Raw genomic sequence first — 21,322 nt, forward strand, 5'->3', positions numbered from 1 at the left:
CTCCAAAGGGGTTTAGAGGTAAAGGAGGGACATCACAACCAAGAAAACTTCCTGTTTATCAGAGATCTTTCCTTGTGTTACCTGAAAGGCTTCTTTCAAAGCAACCCTCCAATCAGCCTGCCTAGCACTGTTACCAGTCTTTACTGTTTAAGTAGTAAAGTATGGATTAAATAAAATGAATTTCCTTGTTCAGTGACACATTGGGCTAGATCAGTCAATAATCACATACCACTCAAGGAAACATCTTGTTCAGAATGGAACAAAGGAAAAAAGAGAAATATATTATTAGAATTAGAGGAAAGGAAGAACAAGATGGGAGAAAAAAGCTAAGAACATAGTTTAAGGGTAACAATCGGAAAAATAGGTCGGTTTAGACATTTCTGGCAAACAAACAATAGGGTTCTATCGTACCTGATGCCATTAGGACTCTCTAACATCTCCAAAATGATGACCTTCAAGGAGGCTCAGGATAGAATATTAATTTCACGCTCATCCAACAGGCAATGTTTTGTAACCTGAATCTCTTTAACTCACAACAAGCAAGCATGGTCTTAGTAAGCATGAGGTAAAATCTGACATCTCAGAAAATAAATTCAGTGCAACGCCTCCCAAACATTTCACAATATTTTTTTCTCATGTTTGCTACGGACAAAGATTGTGTGCATGGTCTGCTACCATAATTCAGCTGTGGGGTTTTTTTTATCATTTGTCAGTCTGAGCATCTGCACCAAATTAAAGAGCAAAACCATTGGTGCTTTCGTTTCCTGAAACGGCTAATGAGACCATTATTCTGTTAATGAACGTGTTCTTCCGCTTGCCTTTTTAAATGTATCCTACACCTAAAACATTGCAATGAAATTCAATTGGAACTTACCTGTACGACTCCCGTACAAGAATCCAAAAAAATACATCCCTTTGGCTCCTTTGATATTTTTTCATCTTTATAAAAATTCATAATATACGAGTTATCCGACAACTGTGTCAGCTGGAAGTAGCGCTTTTTGAATGACTGAAGTGGTGGGAAAGAAGAAGCATGAAAATTGTTGTACTGCAACTTATTTTCTCTGATAGTTTATTCACAGGGTTTAAATAACAGATAACTCCTGAGTGCATTATTTTGTCTGCATTATTTTGCAGACAAATGAAATATCACTTTATTATTATTTAAAGCAATGTAATCAAAGCTGAGATATAAACAGCTAATGATGATTGCAAAAAGTGTGCCTCTGTGAGGAAAATAAATCCAAATGGAATAAAGAATATTTTTTTCCTTACCCGAACAGTAATGCTATTGTTTACAGTACTGTTGAAATTCCCTTTATAAAGCCATCCAGACTTGTAAACTCCTGCTGCTAATCCTCCTCCTCCTCCACCACCACCACCTTTAGAAGATGAGTGGGATGTTGTGTCCTATATGGAAGACAAGGTTAAAATCACACAGACTTGTTTTCTGAATTCCAAGACAAAAACTGTTAACTGTGAATATCTGCTTGATAACAAATAATCACCCTTTCATTCCCTTTAAAATAAGACATTATTAATAGCCCTCCCATACATGGGATGACATGAGACAAAGCTGTTCCACTAATTTCAGAGCTATTTAAAATATGAAATATTTTATAGGAGATAATGAACCTCCATTATCATTCCTTACTTGATATTAAAGCAATAAATAACTTCCCCAATAGGAAAAAACCAACCCACACCAAGACCAGAATACATACTTCATCCTTATCCACATCTTCATGATCGATTTCAAAGGAATGTGATGGCAGTTTCTCTGGTCTACATTCACTTCTGGGAGGGAAAATGTATTTATTTATTAAAAACAAAACATGTACCTGTTATTTCAGAGAGGTAGCCACACTGAGCCCCCATGACAATATCAGGACACCTTTTGCTTTGATCCTATTGTCTCCTTTAAAATCACTATACTTTTAAAAATACTTTAGTCCTAAGCCACATGTATGTTTTTCCTCCCCCCAAGACTCTGAAGCTGTAACAGTTCTATACAAATGATAAAATACCAATTCTTGGTGTCTTTGCTGCTCTTCCACCACAACGGACAACAAACCCTAAGCAATTTCCAAAGAGATATCCCACTCAAGGCTGTCGAAGGAAGGAGACTGAGCTCTGCAACAGATTTCTTAAACCAAGAACATTAGAACTTTAATCTTAAAGCTTCTACATCACTTCATGATTTCAAGATTTTTTTTTTCTATTCAGTATGATGAGCACAGCCTTCAAGCAATTTTTCAAAATACACAGATGTCTTTTTGATGTGATGCCATTTACGTTCCTTATACTGTATACTCAAACCCACAAGTGAGTATGAAAAAGCAAAGCACTTATGCATTTGCCTAATTTTAAACACATAAATAACTGTACTTAGTACTTCTCATGCTGCAGAATTAAACAGCAGGTAACAGCCAAATACACACAATAAAAATTCAAGGGTACCTTTAAATGGAAAAAATTAGATTTTTCAGTGCTCTGAGAAATTCCAGTACAGTTTTTATATTCCTAAAGATTACAAATCCCATCTTGAAAACCTTTAGTCAAGATATGAAAACCTAAAAAAGTTTTCACGCTAAAAGCTATTATCTATTAGGAAGACTGACTTTTCCATAACAATAATAAAAAAGATAACTTTCACCCATTTCATTTTTTATTCATTTACCACACATGAATTACAGATAAGGAAGATCAGAGCAATGAGCAATATCTATCTCCTCTTTGTTTTCCCCATTTCAAAATCAGTGTTCCCCTGATGTGCTCATGCACCACAAGTGCACAGAGAACATATGTGTTTCATTCCCTCTCTGGTTTGTTCCAGTACTGCAAACAACTGAACAATGTTTTCAATAAAAGGAACATTTACAATCTACCAGCATTTTTGACATCTGTAAAGCTTTAATAGTCAGAATATGTGTGATGGAAAACCATTGCAGGTTGTCCAATGCAACCAAGGGCAGCTGTTAAAACTCCTTACAAACATTCTCACCTGAAAAGACTCCAAACCAAAAATCTGAGGCCAAATCCCACCTTTTACAAAAAAGAGGCACCAGACCTGAAATATCTACCAAGTGTTCCAGGTTTCCTACAAACAGCAGCACAAATTTTGCTAATGACTCATTCTGTTCCCAGAGAGCACAGCACACACTAAGCAGCCCCTAATCTTTCCCCACCCGTCCACTCGCTCGAGAAGCAAGGACGCACCGGCACAAAGCACCAAACACGGTGTAAAAGAGGTAGTGAGAGCTCACAGAGAGGAATTTAAAGGGTTAGAAAGAACTGAGAAAAACCTCCAAGGAGCAATACACTCAGAGAAGAACCAAAGCAATAGGTAAATACTTTGATCTTGTCATGCACGTGGTGATGAGCTCTGCCCTGGTGCGCAGCAGTACTGCAGTGGATGTGCTGAGAACTCACTGCCTGCCCCAGTGCTCAGCATCACTCAGCAACTGCTTTCCAATCAGAAGGGGCCAGCATTCAGAAAGAGTAACACTGGCAAAAATCTGCTACACCACACAGCCATTATTTGAGGTGTTTGTATGACTGTGTGACCCAGCACAGCATGGCCTCGAGCACAGCCAAGTATGAAGTCCTTCAACACTGCTGAAAGCTGCTGAGTCCCAAAATGCTTGTTTCTATGTGGAAAAGCCCACAGGGAAGTTCAGCACACCCTCAGTGAATGGAATTACTTTAGCCACAGTTAGATCTGGTATTGTAAATGATATTCCTTTCCCATGATGTAAAGCCAAACACTTAACACTCCTCCAGTGTTCCCCAACACAGTGACTTCCTATAAAGGGATTGATAAAAGAGTATGTTCAGGTTTCTGGAAGGATGACAGCAGGTCTCTTCAAATCAAATAGAAACTGGTAAAAAGTAGGTATCCAGAGCTATAAACAGTGAGATGACCAGGACATATCAAGCCTCTTTATTTTTCTTGAGAAGATTCAGTCTAAAATACCAAACTTTGTAACATGCATGTGCAAAAAAAGGTTGAAGAGGCTGGAAACAATAATGAAAAATGAGGTGGATCTCAAACCAGATTTGTTAAAGGTATGTTAAGCTCAAAAGCCATGGCAGTTTCCAGCAAACAAAATGCAGACAATTCCTGCTATAACTCTGTGTCTGAAATACCAACAAGTGTGGCACTCAAACCTCCCCTATGAGATACAAGACACAAGAACTCGTGCCAGTATAATCCTCAGTACAATGTATGCATTAGGAGAGGGGAAAAGTAAGATGCAAGACACCCTGGTACCCATGGAGCATGAACCCATGAAAGCAAATCTCATTAAGCACCACACTAAAATATCCTTTGCAGAAGAGGATGTATGTAATCAGCTAAAACCTACTTTTGTGCATAGTAATGCACCCACATCTGTCTAATGCATATTTCATAAGAGTGAAGACATCTAAGGTTAAATGGAAAACATCTGTGCTACAACCATTTTTCTTGAGCCCTAAATGTATTAATTTTCTAAACCAATCAGCAGGCTGGGTACTTAAGAAAGGGGGTGTTTATAATCTCTGATTAGCAAAACTGCCCTTATGGCTTTTTGTACTACCATGCACACTGTTCATAAAAATACCAACCTACAAGAGCAAATGCAGGTCTAAAGGAATGTTTGCAGTGCAAAACCCTCTGAACACAGCATCTAACTTGGCCATAAGACTCATTTCATGAATTTTATCAGTTCCTGAAGCAATGAAGTTAGTTCTAGTTTCCATCCAACCTAATTTTGGGGCACTCATTCATTTCTGTCTTATGTGCAGGTAAAAACCTTTTTCATCCAGTAATTTTGTTGTAAAATTGTAATTTTAGTGACACAAACTCCAGAAAAGGAGGCAGTAACACAGCTCATTCTGGCACTTGGTGATTTTTGGTTACTCTCTAAAACCTTTCTCAGGGGCAGGACACAAACCTTCCAGAAACAAGAGTATGGGTAGAAATTCACACATGTAGGAATGCGCACCAGTTTCTTAATTTCTTTCCACTCAGAGAACTTTTACAGTGATTTTCATGTTCATGTGCCTCCAAGTACAGGAGAGATGCCCCTGACCCAACCTCTGCAGCCTCGTACAATCAGTGCACCCAGTTCTCCTGTACAATGCAGCTATAGAGCACTGAAATCCTACTCTCTGCTCCACAGGGTAACTAAAAGAGGAATGAATCCCAGTGAAAGGTGAGCGACATTTATGCATTATTAAGGAAAACGAAAAGCCACCTCTCCTGTATCAACTGTGCTTTGAAAACGCAAATAAGCTTGTGAGGATTTGAATCAGCACTAATGGAGTTTGTTGATACCAATGAATTCTGCAGAGTCTTGAACTTTTCTGAAGGACCTTTGCTTCCCCTTTTTAAAAATGCAAGGCACTACAAATACGGTAAAACAAGCACAGCGTAGAAGACAAAGGAAAGCGCAAATATGGACAAAGCTTAGCAAATAACACAAGACCAAAGGGAAAAAAATAATAAAAAAGGGAACTTATGTGATTTCTTACTGTGGTAAGTGTCGAAAGTCTTCTGAATAGGATTCATATTTGTAGTTCACAACATGCCAGTGGGAACTGTAGTATTTACAAGCCTATACAGAAGAAACACAAACAACAGAATTACTACACGGATTTAAATTCACGAAAACTAGAGAACTGATAAAGTTCTGAAGCAGCCCATGTGCTAGAGAACATATTCTTCTCTTTTACAGCTGGGTGCTCAGCCCTTAAAGGAAAGCCAGAGTCATAAGTTTCCATATTTTGAAGCACAATTTCCCTTTAAAATCAAATGCACTGAATCACACAAGATGAAGGAGGGAACTGATAGCAATTTAACATGCTTTACTGATTCGCATCTGCTTTCTAGGAAGCATCATTAAATTATATAGTTACTGCCTCAAAAGACATGATCTAGTTTAAGCCTGACTTCCTCCATGGACATTGATTACACATTTTTCGTTTGCATCCTGTTTCACTACCTAAGCCTTCCACTGTACATACATTTGCCTTACTCTTTTCACTCCCCCTTGTTGCAGCACAAGCTCTCTATTTCTTATTCCACCCTTAAGGATTGATCTTTAACCTCTTAATAACATTCAGGAATATATTAATAGGACTACAATTTTTCACCAGTCTCATTTTCCCTTCCACACTGAATCTGCTGAGTCATGTCATCATGTAGTTTTTGCTGTCTAAAAATTGTCTTGCTAGTTTTGCATTCTCCTCTGGAAATTATTCTTAGTACATCAATCTCCCTTAAATAAGGACGCCAAACCCAAACTAAATAGAAGGGCTTGGCTGTGCTGTCAAATAGACCAGAATAACTGTGCAATTTATTTGATGCAGAAATTTTATCAATGCAGCCAAAAACGTGACATTTTGAAAGGCAACAAGATGCATGAAATATGTAGTTATTGCTAATGTGCACATCTACAAGAAAAATGACACAATGTCAGAATTTCCAGTGATTCTTCATACAGAGTATAAATTGCAAGCTGATATTTGTACAGTGTGCTGAAGATTTTACCCCAGTATTGCATTATTTTCTCCACAAACTGAAAATTTGCACCAGCCCACCTAAGATGGAAAGGAAGAGAGGGATCAAGCCCAGAACCCAAGAGTAGAAGTTACTGCCCAAGACCATAGGGAAAAGGAGGCACATCAGAAAGGAAAAGGATGGAGATCTACAGTAGAGAGAGCAGCAGGATTGAAAGGAATCAGAGGTGGGAATGGTAAAAACAGTCTTACAGAAAGGCACAAGACTCCAGGAGAATGGAATAACAGATAGATCAAAGGTGCTTAAATATCAAAAGCTGTGCAGAGAAAGTAGAAGGAAGGGAATAAAAGGACAATTATAAATTAGTATAAAAATGTTGACTGCTTCAACTGAGAGTGTTCCCTCTCTTCATTCCCAGCTTCTTCTGAAGTGCCCATGGGAATCATTGCTTGCACAGGGGTCTCTGCCTCAGAGGGACAGAGAGGGGATTAGAGCAAACCTGAGATGGGCTGTCCAAATTACTCAGCACTGGCTTAACAGATCTCTTTTTTTAGCTCTTGAGCAAAATATGCAGAGTATGCAGCCACAAATTATTTTAGGAAGTCATCTTTGTATTCTGAGTCTTCTGTGACAGCTTTATTTGGTTTAGAGTGTGGAAAAGGTGGCAAGGAAATGGGTGCATACTTATAGGCACCTCTCCCCCTGACAGTGCAGCACAACCAAAGGCAGTAAACACATTCCATGTGGATCCAGTACTTTCCTTCTCATCTGACACAAGACCTCGCAATTTTACAGGATGCAAAACAAAGTGGGACCATCAGACAATATGATCACATATTCTCCAAGAACGAAGATCATATTATAGCACTATAACTGACTCTCTCAGTGCTTGCCAGGGTCAGGTTCAAAGTTACCCCTGAAAACCACTCCAGCATTGTTTGCACTTGGCCTCTGAATGTAGAGATAATTAAAAAAAAAACAACCAAACCACCACTTCACACCAAACTTTGTTTTATGATTCTTCATAAAACAACTTGGTCACTCTTGTATTTGTGTTAAACGTGTGACAGTCACCTAGGCTAAAAGAATACTCTTACATGAGTAACATATACTCTGTTCTACATAAGCCAATGAAAAGCTCACAGAGCATTGTGAGGGCGAGCCCAGAACCTCCAATTCACACATCACTCCCCTTTCTCCTGGGCAAATGTAAACCAAGTGAACCTTCTACAGAAAGGACCACTTTTCCCCTGTGGTACTTTCATGACTAAGTATTTTATTTAGCAGATGCAATTAAAGCCCACAGAAAACTCTCAATGCGGGCTTTTATTGCAAACATTATAGGCTGGTGTGTTCAAAAAAGCAGTTGTGAATACAGAGCAGGCCACAGTATTTTAGCTTGTAACTATAAAGGTTTATTGTGCTCCTCCAAGAAAAAGCTAATCAAAATAAAAATCAAAGGGGACAAAGCAGCACATTCAAGTATCACTCAGTAAATTCACAAAAGACAAGCCAACCCAGTGCAACAGCTACCACTGCTCTTGAACTAGCTTCTGTGGGGAAACCAGAGCTAACTTAAAAAGTAACACCAAAAAAAGGGTGCAGATCTTCTCTTAAGAATATCCCAACTAACCATTAAATACTTCTGCTAACCGTACTGACTTAGAATGGTTTTTTTAAATTGGAAATTATTATCAGAAATTAAGTTTTAGCAATGAGGAACAATACCTGCGAACCTGATTTGAGGAGCAAGTAAAACCTTCTAGAGGCAAAGATTTCATGCAGAGGCTAGAGCTGGATACAACTGTTCCTGGCAAAGAACAGAGGCACCAATGCAGGGGCTGCTGAGCTCAAGTGAACTGTGGGGGAGGAAAAATATAGACAGAGAAATGGAAGTTTTGGGATGTGGGAGGGTTGGCACATGTTTGCATGAACTTTCTACTGCTCTGTTAACCAGGCAGGCAGCACAGCCCATTCCCAGGGGCCCTATCAAACTAAGGTCTTTCCTTATTTTTTTTCTCTTCCTTTTTTGTTTTTGTCTGGATGGCCTAATTTTTCCTTACAGGGACAGACAATCCTGCAGATTTTTTCCACGTGTAACTGCTTATCTCTGGTTCTGGTGATGACAGAATGATGGCTACCACCGTGAAAAAGACACTTAAAGATTTACCCAGCAATGGAAAGGAACCTTTTGGAGGGAAAGAAAAAACAGAACAACCAACTAACAAGAAAAACCCATGGAAAGACCCACACAACAAACAAAAACAAACAAACAAAACCCCCAAATAAACAAACAAACAAAAAAAGGGAGAAGTGAGGGGAACACAAAGGAAACAAACAACTTCTCTGCTTATATCCTCTCTAAGACAGCACTAAGACACAACTTCCCTGCTTATATCATCAGTAAGACAGTATGTAGTCTTCAGAAACAGAGATGCACGTACAACAGAAGTCGTCCATGGGAACAAGTGGGCTCCTTGCAGAGGAACTGCATGCACAGAGAAACTCTGCTCCCCTCACCCTGGCAGAGTGGCAGTTCCTGGTGGAACAGGGCAGGGCAAGCACGTGCAGGAGCTTGCAAACAGAAAGCAAAGGTGTTCCAGAGCTGGATGTGGCCACGGTGCTGGAGAGGAAGCTGCAGAGGTGGCTCCGTGCTCTGCCATGATGCGCACAGCCCCGCTCACAGAGCCTCCCCTCTCTCCTCTGACTCGGCTGCAGCAACCAAAGGAAGGATGTTTTGGGGATTTGGGGAGATGGAAGGCACTGTGATTACCCTGGGTGGAAATCCAGCCCTCCACCCATGCCTGCCCCAGACTCCTCACACCCACAAGTGAGCATGGCAGCATCACCAGTGGCTGCTGACAACTGGGACCTTTATTCTGGGGCTCCCAAAACTGTTCCCAAAATAACAGTTCACACGTACAGTAAAGTCCAGTAACAAAGGCAAGTAACAAGCCAAAACATGGAAACACACTATTATTTTAAAGTATCAAACATTTTAACAAGTATTTATCTTCTGTGCTATCAAAAGACTCACTATCCTTTAATAATCTATGTCTAGCACTACAACCCTTTCAAGCACTGAAAAAATTTAGATTTTGAAGATGGGGAAATTCACACTTTGATGAGCAACAACAAAACTTTCTGTGTGTGATTGTCAACAGGAGTTTCCATTTTAGTCTGATTTTAGAAGAGGTAAGAACATTGCAGATTAGCCTGCAAATCAAAAAGCCTCAGAATTAACACAGTGGGCACACCACCACTTTCAGAAGTTACACAGGAGAGGCTGGGGCCTTTTTTACATTGTGATTAATAAAACCCGTGCTTCATAATTACTTACAGATCCTGTAGACCCATCCTGCAAAATCTCAAATAAAAACTCCCTCACATGAGTGGCGAGGGCTTTGCAAGCTTACTGCAAGTGACAACTCCCTCTTGCGTATCTAGAAAACCTCACCAGGAAAGTTCAGAGACACCCACGTTAACACTGCGTTATCATTGACAAAATTAACTACACCCATTCTCTGCATGAAATTGCAATATTCCTACACACTCATTTCATTTTGATTTGTTTTTCACCTAGGAAGATCACTCCTTCTGCCCCTCATTTATGGGGACAGCCCCTCTGCAGACATGCTTCTGAAAAACTTATACTTGTTTGTTTGTTTGGGTTTTTTGTTTAGGTTTTTTGGCTTTTTTTTTTTTTTTTTTTTTTTTTGGAAGGATCACCTGGCTTAAACTAATTTCTTAAAGGAGAGTTGACAACTAATATTTACTTTCTGCATTTTTTTTACATATACTTATACTTTTATTCCTGTAGATACACACACGAACAGGATGATTTGTGTGCCCATGCCTGTATTCTTCCTGAAAATACTGACTTGATGCAAGCCAATTTGGGATTAAATACTTTGCAATTAGGTAGTTAAAGTCCCCCAAACTAAAAGTAACTTTGAATAGCAAAGTGCACTATCCCCTTATATTTCCAAATTAAATGTGGGGGAAATCCCAAGAATTCGCATTTGATCTGCATATTCAGGATACACACTTAGGAAAGGTGATATTAGGAATGTTTTTATTGTCTAAAAGGAAGAATTTTGTTTTGTTTCTAGTGAAGTGAATGTTTCTTTTTGCCAAAATTGTGTACCATGAGGACAATGCTGACTGGCATAAATGCAGCAGATGTGCAGCAGACTCTGTGACGAGTGAGAAAATTCGGAATTTGGAAGGAAACAGCAGGAGAAAGGAAGTTAGGAATACTTAAAACAACAAACCACTGAAGACAATATTATTTTGGCTTTAAAAGTTTCTGGAAACTTCTCCTTTCTTGGAACCTGTTTTAGTTCCTCAGGCTGGTCCTGCCTAATAAAAGATAAGGTGGAAAAATCCACATGGAAAATATCCTAATACAACTACAGGTATAGGAATAATCAATTCCCAAATTATTAACTTTAAAATATAGTTAATACTTAGGTATAAATTAATAAAGGGACTCAGATATTAAGCAATCATAAAATGTAAAATATTTATTCTCTTTGCAGGCATAAAATACTTATTAAGGGATCATTTATTTATTTGTCACCTTAGTTTTGTTTTGCTTTACAGTTTCAGCAAAACACAGGTGTTCAGACATCTTATTTAAAGTCAATTCTTCTGCCTCACCCATTGCAATTTCATTTCAATATCACCAACAGGGAAAGTTTTGAGTTCCTGAGGTATCCAAGAGCATCCATCCCAAAAGCGGTATTAAGACAAATGAGTAGACAACCAGAGGCAGAAACCTTCCCCTACAGGTGGACAGCATCAAATGCCATCGATAGATACTTTCCTCAGAAACATCAGCCTCATCCTTCTCCGTCTGTCTTGCCAGCTCTTTTGGATCTATAAACCAATACTGCCCAGGCAATTGAGATCTTGTGGCGTGCCTCTAAGTTATCTTGTCCGTGGTTGCTCGAGGCAGGGAAACCTGATCAAATCCCCAAGATGCCTTTGTATGGATTTTGGTAAGGGCTGGGGGGAAAAACCCCTCGTCCTTGAGGGGCTACAGCAATCAAAGGGCTAGAGGTGGAGGAAAAGCTTTCCTACTGTCACCAGTGGGAAATACACAACCAGGAATAAACAGACAGGATGCTAAGGAATTATCACTGACTTCTGACAACCCTTTACATGCGACCTCATCTTGTAGACAAGATCACCTCAACACTACCAAGCAGCCAGAAGAATGAGACAAGAGATCATGGATCTGAGGTCTTGAAACAGTGCCAGTACCATGTCCTCACACTGCACCATACAGAGGAAATTAGTTTCCCCTCCAAGAGCAGACCCTTCTTTTGCAGCTCACCAACGTGTTCCACATCTTTGTCTCAACTTGCTGAAGTACCGAGATCGTGAGCAGTCAGACACAGCTGATACCAACATGGCTTCAGCACGTGGAACTGTACATGCCCCAGGGTCTCATCAGGAATTAGGCATTGGATCCTGGGTTGCCACAAGTCCAGGTGACCAACAGTCAGTCAAGTGTGCACAAGGTGGGCACCTTCACTGTTCAAGATATCATGCTATATTTGAAAAAAGACTCCTTCAGTGAGTGAAGCGTTGGCTATTCCACAGTTCCAAGAGAGAAGTGAAAGCCACCAACCGCACTCCTGTACATCTATCCCAAAGCGCTGTACACCTGCCATGAAGACAACAGGCTGCTGCTAGGGCAGTACACATCTCCGCAATTGCTGCAGGGCACTACAATCACAGATGTTCACAAAACCCTGTGCTTAGTTTTGCCTGGTTCTGGACTGGAAACCATCCACTCCATGGAGTTTAATTTACTGTGTGTATATATAGAGTGAGAGAGAGCTTTAGTCTTTATGGCAAATTGGAACATGTGGATTACTACTTTAAACAGGGTCTTTACACCCTGCTACTCTTCCATGCACAGGCTTAGTCCTGAAGTTCTGTTTTTTCCACTGCTTTGCTCCTCTCTCCCCCTCCTCTTGGCTCACTGGTGCTGCAGAGAGAGCTAATAGATGTACTCAATATGTGTTTTACCAGGTTGCCATTAGCATCCCCTCGGTGTACTCAGCTGTAATGATTCCCAGGCACTGTGCACCGTGTTCCATTTTTAGATCCATCGCTTTCTCTGTAAAGCCATGAGCGCAGTGCTGGCCTTGCAACTTGTGGAACCTTAAAATAAAAAGCAGACCCCAAAGTGCTGAAAGGGAATGAGGCTTCTGGGAAGGTAGATAACTCCACAAGCTATGTTATCTTTTGAAAGTGCTGCCAGATTAAGAAAGATGGCAAAGTTCAGGCAATCTGAGCTGGCAGTAAATTATTATTGCTCTTTTTAGACCTGCTGAAAAGAAATAGGGCCAGCCTGTAAAATGTCACATTGCATACAATTCAACAGCTACATTTCTGCCTAATTTTGGATGTCATGATTTATAATCTCTGTGTTCGTCTGCGATTGACTTTTCCTCCAGAGTTTCCTCTTCCAATTATAGCGCATATGAAATACTTTGTCAGACCAGAAGTGAGGTGTGAAAAATCCCAGTCTGTGAAAAAAAGGTTGAGAACCATCACATTATGGACTAATTATAGGTGCTCAGAAATAAACTCCTTGTAGAAGCTGGCCGAAAATTTGATTTCATAAAGCTGTTTTGTTAATGCAAATGGTGAGCTATATTGCACATCTGTAATGAAAGATGGGAACATTCAGGGGGCCATCTAAAGTAAATTCCTTTTAATTGTGCAACCAGCTCCTCTAAGGTCCTTCAAAATGATAAAACCAGTGACAACACAAAATATTCCCGAGGCAGCAAGATGAGAAATCTCCTACAATCTAAGATCAGGCACGGAAACAACACAGCCATAGGGTTTTTTTAAATGTAGAGCAATTATTCACTCCTGGTGGGCCTCTAACTGTCATGAAAGAACTTGTTGAACTTTCTATTTTGGTAGGGTAAAACAGACTCTAAATACTGACAATAAATATAAACCCCTACGCACCCTTCACAGTGCACCTACTCCTCATATGCACAACTCCAAATGAGATACATACCTTGTAATAACACCTACGAGTCTAAACCAGCGTCACTTGGATATCTATTTTTGGAAAGATATCAATATTTTCAAAGTGCAAAGCACATGCAGATCACTGATCATTAGCAGTGATGTAAAAATACCAACATCAATATCAGTGGACTGTGGTGACAGGAAATGCAGCTGGCAAACAGTACAATGGCAGGCCAATTCAGTGCATTTGCAATTTATCTAGATACAAACATCACACAATGGGCAACCACAGACATGCTGTTAACCCTCCCCCCTCCTACTGGCTTACAAAATTCAAACCTGATTCAAATCACATAAAACATATTAAAAGAAAAAAGATGTTCATTATAAACATAGCAAACCTCCCCCAAACTCTTGAGTTTCATTTAAAACGAGATACTCACCTCTCTAACAAATAAATTTTCTGCTTTTTGTTCTGCATCTTCAGGTACAGAAGGATACAGTGTCCTGATTTCCAGTGAAATTGTGTCTATCTGACAATAAACAAAAAATATGCAATTTAGTCAAAGCCAAACAGAACAGCAGTTTTGTCTCAGGAAGAGGTTAAGAACCTTGTTATCATGGCTTGCATTTTTCATTTTGTCATGCAGCCAACACACATGCATACCAACAACTGCAACCCAGCTCCTGCCCACACACACTATTCAATACTATCAGCTAAGGCATTAATTACAAGTAAGAACAGTGTTCAAGTAGATTTCTGGGAATAAAATTGTTCCAAGCAAAGTTCCTTCAGTCTCTGATTAAAAAAAAAAAAGTCAAGTCTTCCTTGCATCCTCCCCCAGAAATGCATGCCAAATCCAACAGTGATACTTGCTTCCTCCACTTCCCTTCTCCACCTCATGCCTTTTTGGCCAGGATGTGGGGGCAGAACTAAAAGCTTTGACTCTTTTGAAAGGAGGTGAGAGGAGCAGAGTCACCCCAGGAAGCTGCAAAAGAGTGCCACAGGACAGCTCAATGGCTGGAAAGCAAGGAGAACCAGGCAGCAGCTTCTTGGAGGGACATTCCCACTTGTGAGCACAGGCAGTGGGATAGGGCTGACAAGGGACTTCTGGCACTGCCTGCAGCCTCTTCCAGCCTCCACAGCCTGCACAAATTAAGTCCTTTTTCTGAAAGCAGCTGCTGGCTGAGCTGTCTTGTCAGGCCCCAGAGCAGGAAACCACAGAGAGAAGTGGATCTCCTGAATTTCTCTTAGTTCCCAGCAGACCAGCAAGAGGCCAGGGCCACCAGCAGTGCCTGCGTGACCCAGGGCCCCTGTGCTGGGGCTGGCCAAGGCAGCCACTGCACAGAGCGCTCACAAGAGGAAGCTCTGGGGTATTTTCAATTAACCTGCAGATCTGTCCCACTCATCTTCTCTGCCATAAGAGAAGAAAACAACCAAAATCATTGCCCAGCAGCCCAGATTATGCTCTCAGTTACAATGGAGTAACTGTCATTCAAGACAGCAAAGGACTGAAAGCCAGACAAATCCGGCCTCCCAAAGACATTTTCTCTTCCCTTACAGAAAGACCCATGATTTCCAGAGGAAGGCCCGTGGCATACAACTGGTTTAGTATGAAGAATCACTACACCCTAATACCATGAAGCAGCTTGCATTCCTGGAGCCTCTCCTTCACATCCTCACCCTCAGACTAAAAGGAGATGTATTCTCTCTTTTGAATTGAAGCGCCTAAACCCTACACGATGAGTGCCTGGAAATTATTGACTGCATTTTTCCTTAGGGTTTACACAAACCACTCTGATTTCCCCCCATCACTTTCCACATGAGCAGTTATGAAAGAAAGGCACCAATCACTGAGGCAGAAACATGGGATTCCCCAAACTTTTGCTGTTTCATCCAGAGAGCTCAGGATACAATATGATTAAGCCATGGCTCTCAGAAAAAATGATGGTGGCCTCATAGACAGCAGAAAGTTAAAAAAAAAAAAAAAAAAAAAAAAAATAAAAAAAAAAAAAAAAAAAAAAATCCCATTGTTCTGACAAACTGAACACAGTTTCCTAAATGTGAGTTCCGGGGCTCTGCCCAGCTGTGTTACCAATGCCTGCACAAAGTGATTTACAAAATCTTTGAGCCTGTGAGTGAAAGAGACAGAAGACAGAGAAGTATGAATTTTCAGGCCATGCTTAGTAATAGATGTCTGAATTCTTGGTTGCTTAGGGACTTCCCAGCAGTACCCACAGTCTCTGAAATGCACCTTATTCCTTTTACTTCACACATACGTGACATTTTAAGCAGTAATAGTTTTAGGCAGTCACAACAAGACACAATCCCTGAGCACAGCCGGAAAATCATGTCCCTGTGGCCCATGACAGGGAGCTTTTCCCAGGGCTGGACCCCACAGCCATGAAGCACCATCCTCCCAGCACACACAACACTGCTGAAGATCCACTGCTCCTCCCAGACTGAGGCAGAGTGGGAGACCACAGGAGAAGAGATACAATGCACCCTGCACCTCACACTGACCCTGGCATGATGGTGAATAAGCTTCAGAGAGACCTGCTCTGCTTGCCCACAGCAAAACTTGCCTGCTCCACATATTGCACAGAATCTGCAAAGTTTCCAGTATCTTCTTTTTATAGGTAAGACACAGAGCAAATCAATTTTTTTACCTAATACAACACTTCTTTTCAAGGGATATGAACACCCTGACTGAGAAAGCTAATATTTGTCTTAGTGGGGCCATTGTGCCTCCCTCTCCTTACACAGTGTCTCCTTTAACACTTGTTAAAAATACTGAAGCTGAACAAGACAGGAAACCCAAGCCCACTGCTCTGCCCATGGTACATTCCCCCACTGTCCTTCCCAACAAGACTGCGCTTGAAAGAAAGAAACACGGCCTGGCAAACCTGAGAATTCAGGTAACACTGGGATTGTTGCCTTTGTAGACTTTGACAAAGACTATCACATGTTTATTTACAAAGAATTGGGACACGGAAAATGTTGCTTATTGTTATATTTAAACTTGTGTTAAAAACTCAAAGCACTTCCCTTCTGAGAACTGGTTATGTTTAACCACTTAGCTGCAAAAGCTTGGCCACAAAGGCTCTTCCTGTTCATAGTTGATTACTTCCAAAGTTGAATGCTCTTGAAGGCTGATCTTAAAGGCACGGCATTATTCAGCAAAACTGCTTTATTCAGAAAAGAACTAAATTTCAGCATCAGAATATATGCTTCTGAAACAGTCATCCAAAAAAATCCAAGATTTTATTTAGAGAATTCAGTATTTGTAAATGTGCTGTGAATTCAGTCTAATTTTATAATATTTAGGCAATCATGGCAATTGTTTGTTCAAGCCAGAGACCAATTACCCTCTTATCTGTGCATACAAACTGTGGTAATCAAATAATGCAGGTATCAGCCTAAAGCATTCAAGTCTATAATTCTTCTGAATTATTTCTAATTTATTTTATATAAATATCCTCTATCTAACCACAATTTCTGGCACTGTCAGGCTGTCTCATTCACATAAGCTGCTGGCCCAGGTATTGGATGCAATTTCACTAAGCACCTTCTCTCGCCACATTCACTTTCTACAGTGAAACACAGAAGTTAATACTGCTCCTTCTCAAGCACTGATTAGGAATAATGTTTTCAGGCAGTGACTACTTCCCAGTGACCTGGTGAATTTAGCATTTGAAAATGGAACTCAAACTCCATTAGCCATTTCAAACGTTTTCAGTCTAAATCTATTCCGAACAGCTTTTAGTCTGAAAGCAGTTGGCAGTGGTTAAATCTTGAGAGGGAGGCATCAACAACAATGATATTTACTTCCTGCAAAGGCCACACTTCAGAGAAACCTAACCACACACAGGCTCACATGTTCCTCCCTGCTAATGCTTAAGTTCAGGCTCTCTGGAGAAAAGCTGCTCAGCCCCACTTTCATCTAAGTAAACAGATTTACTTAACGTTACCAAGACATGCAATGACACAGTCCATCAAAATAAAATAGAAGGCCAACTGTCGTGTTCCAGTGTCCCGGTGCAGAGGCTGTGTGGAACAGAGCTCCCTGACGGGCTGCAGTCCCAGCACAGACCTCACCCCCTGCGCGGGGGCAAAGGGAAAGGAAAGCAGGAACAGAGCGCATTTAAAGGACAGGGTTTGCCTCATCACTCCCTCAATCACATTCAGTGTGAGTGGCTATGTTTTGCCCACAGCTTGCTCTGCTGACTGCATTAGCTCTCTGTACTTTAACAGCTGGAGTGCCTCCCCAGGAGTCCAGGTACCTCTCACTGTCCTGCTCCTGCAAACTTGCATGCCGAGGACACCCATAACCCCATTAATCATGAGAGCAACGAGCTCAATTTCTGCTCACCTAAGAATGGGCAGCTACTCACATGGAAAGCGGGAGCTAAATCATGTGCTATTTGAAATAACTCATGATTTCACCACTGTAACTCTTCTGATCTGAGAAATAACAGTCAGGTTTCCAGGGGTTTTTCCAAGGAGGCTCAAGGCCTGCACTTCCAGCTGCCCCTACGGCACACACGTTTCGTGTCAAGAGGCAGTGTCCCTGATGACTCTTGCTGCCCCCCTTACAGATGCATCTGATTCTGTTATGAACTTCTGCATCCAAATGAACAACTTTTGTCCCTGCACTGCATCTAGAAAGTGGAGGTTTCACAGCTTGAAAAATAGGGAGATTTTGGCTTTTGTTCAGAGCTAAAAAAAAGAAGGCTGGAAACAATCACGCCTGCAGTGACGGCAAGTACAGCAATTTCACAACTCAGCTCCTCTTCGTCTAAGGACTCCGTGATGCTTGGAGAGAACAGGGCTCCCAGCAGCCCAAAGAGTCAGGAGCACACCAGACTGAACTTCAATACCTTTTGCATTATTCCGGCAAGTTTTGCCATCTTAGCCTGTCCTAAATTTAGGCAATGAATTATTGTTTCTATTGCAGGTTGAAAACCAGGCATTTGGCCATATTTATACAAACTGTTTAAAAAAGTCTGAGTTTCGCTTTTCAAACAGATTTAGGAAAGTCATATGTGAGAAGGAGGAACAAATTTTCATGACCCAGAGAGTTTAACATGCTTTTATACGATGCAAATTTAAGTGACTATTACTGATAGATGATAGATGAAAGTGAAATGTTTTCATCTACTTTTTAAAGATAATTAACTTATATTTACCAACATACCATTAATATATTTAGTATCTAAACATCCACACAAGAAAAACCATTAGCAAAGGAGTGCTGAGCCTCTTGCCATTCAGGAAGAGCAGCAGTGATTTTAAGACTTCAGATCCTGGAGATCTGAAGAAAGACAGCTGGGTATTTGGTAAATTTCCAAAGCATGGAAGAAAAGATAAAAAAAGACCTATGAAAGGATACAGCAAGTATTTTGTTTGGATATATGACAGTGCTGAGGAGCAGAAGTACAGGATGTATGACAACAAACCCAGGTGACACTAAGATGTCAAAAGTTAAAGATGGGAGTCAGACCATCTTGAAGGAAGGTGTAACACTTCCTTCACGGCTTCCTTTCTGGCAGAAAAAAAAAGGGGAAAAGTGAGAAATAGGAATCCCAGACAGCAGCAGTTCCAGTTGTCAAGGAGAGTGTGGCCAGGTTTGGGGCACGGGAAGGAAGAAAAGAAACCCAATGGTGGGGATGCAGAACTACCAGGATCATCACCAAGCTTTTTTTAAAGTACAACAGGAAGCCCATCAGCTCCCTCTTACTACCACCAAGAAGTACAGTGTAAGTTCTGTACTGATGTATGGCTGCAGAAAATTCCCACTGGCCAGAAGGGAAATTTGTTCACAGAACCCAGGAACAGGTGAAAAATGAAGCTGTGCTGACATGCTTTTTCTGAAATGGAAAATGGACTTTGGGCAGGCAAACGAGTTATAAGGAAGGAATTCCTAGGAACACAAGAAATGGAACTGATGTGAATCTTTTTTTGTTTGTTTTTTAAGGATTATTAAGCATGGTTACAAAAGAAGTGAAATATCTTTTCCCCCACTGGAATAAAACCAGAGAAGCCATCTGTAATGCATACATCTTGTACTCTTCTGTGGAGATGCAGGGAATGGAGGAATATGGTCTATCAGGCACAAACTGATATAAAGAATTTTCTGCTGCTCCACAGACGTCACATAAGATGTTGGAAATGACCAACGGAAGTCTTGTGAGAATAACAGCATTCTCTTTGAATGTGAGTCAAAAAGAAAAATAAATCTGAGATTAAAAAACAGCTACAATAATTCATCCATAACTGACGCATGTGGTGAACACGATAGATTAAAAAAAAGGAAACCATTATTAAAAGCAGAGTTTTCTCCTATTTTCACTGCTTCTTGCTTTTGGTTGGGGTTTCACTCTGAAGAGGCTTTTGCCCATAGGATGTGCTCACCCACAGCCCCAAACTGGGCCTGTATCAACACTGATACGCAAAGTCTGCAGCAAGTGTAATCATTAGGAGTTAAACAGAGCTGGGCACCATTTCCTTGGGCATTATCACATTAAATCCCACTCAGAGCCAGCCTGGGCACCTCCTAATTCAGTCAGATGCAGACCTCTTTCTACTCAAATGGCTGACCCAGACTTTTGTGCTCAGGTAATGTTTCAGCAGGAGGGAGCAGGACTGTAAATAGATACTCTACAACTGGAAAATATGCCTGGGATGAAAGCCCTGCAGTCTTGATTGGAGATATAGGCTCTTGCCACTGACACTGACTTCAGCAGGAGATAACAAAGATGAGACAGGTTCCTTGCAAGGATATGGACCCTGCCCACCATGGCCTTTGATCTTCTGTGAGTGCAGACCACCTCTAACATGCAACTACCTCCCTCATCTGTCTTAATCTATTTTTTCTTATTATTTTTTGAACTTAAATGGATTATGCCAAATAGTTGCAAAGCATAACACAGAGGAAACAAAATAGAACTAGCTATTAAAATCCAGGCAACGACTGCTCAAAATAAAATGAAAATAAGGATATGAAAATATACTTGACGGACAGAGATCTTCAGCAGTAGGACAAGAGTCTTCATTCACTGTAAAGATTTGCTCCATGGCCTTGAGCTCAGTTACTCTAAATCAAAGGGCTCAAGGGCCTTGTGACAGCACACAGTATATCTAGTCAGCTTTGTAACACTAAGTTTCAACTTCATAAATTGACAAATGTGCAAAATGGATAAAGGAATTAACAATAATGAGGAAATCTATTCTGTTTAGCTTCTCTCAATCCCATGAGCGCATTAACTCAGTTAATGCCACCAAGGAAATAGAGCCATTTAGTAGAACAAAGCAGTCGATTAGATTAAGCTGCCCTCCTAGGACAGTAGCAGTGCCACGAGCTGATGGGAAGGGCCCTCACAGAGCAGTTACAACTGGGCACAAATTGAAATGTCTTTCCATTAGAGAATGCCTATTCATCAAACACCTAAACGTTATACAAAGACGGGGTGATTTGCAGAAGCTGCTGTTTAATGCAGGCAATCTACCCGTGCACTTGCCTGGCAAAACACCTGCCCAGGCACCCTCCTGAGCACCCCAGCACCACCACTGGGGAGCTGCCCTGGGGCCCCACACCCGCAGTGTCTTTGCAATTCGCCAGGACAAGCAATGGGGAACCCAGGATGAGGTCAGGCAGCTCCACGGCTGCGGGGTCAGGGATCCACTGCTCCTCAGTGTTCCACCATGAGAGCTTTCCTCATCACCAGAGACCGGCTAGTGGCCAAATACATCAAACAGAACAGGATCAGAAGTCACAGATTAAATTAGACTACAACAGTAGGGAGAGATTC

The 21,322-nt window shown here is 41.0% G+C and overlaps 1 protein-coding gene across 11 annotated transcripts in view; it reads right to left on the reverse strand.

The window, feature by feature from the left end:
- DOCK10 (dedicator of cytokinesis 10) overlaps positions 1 to 21,322 on the reverse strand; it is a 142,803-nt gene that overhangs the window by 68,424 nt on the left and 53,057 nt on the right. For all 11 annotated transcript variants that reach the window (XM_040073825.2, XM_058421871.1, XM_058421868.1 and 8 more), the window contains 5 exons: positions 13,954 to 14,043; positions 5,518 to 5,600; positions 1,725 to 1,797; positions 1,276 to 1,410; positions 875 to 1,009 (listed from right to left, as the gene is read on the reverse strand). In XM_040073825.2, coding sequence (XP_039929759.1) covers positions 875 to 1,009; positions 1,276 to 1,410; positions 1,725 to 1,797; positions 5,518 to 5,600; positions 13,954 to 14,043 — 516 coding nt within the window. The remainder of the gene's footprint in view (positions 1 to 874; positions 1,010 to 1,275; positions 1,411 to 1,724; positions 1,798 to 5,517; positions 5,601 to 13,953; positions 14,044 to 21,322) is intronic.

The sequence above is a fragment of the Hirundo rustica genome, chromosome 10 (genome assembly GCF_015227805.2).
Source record: "Hirundo rustica isolate bHirRus1 chromosome 10, bHirRus1.pri.v3, whole genome shotgun sequence".
Classification (NCBI taxonomy): Eukaryota; Metazoa; Chordata; class Aves; order Passeriformes; family Hirundinidae; genus Hirundo; species Hirundo rustica.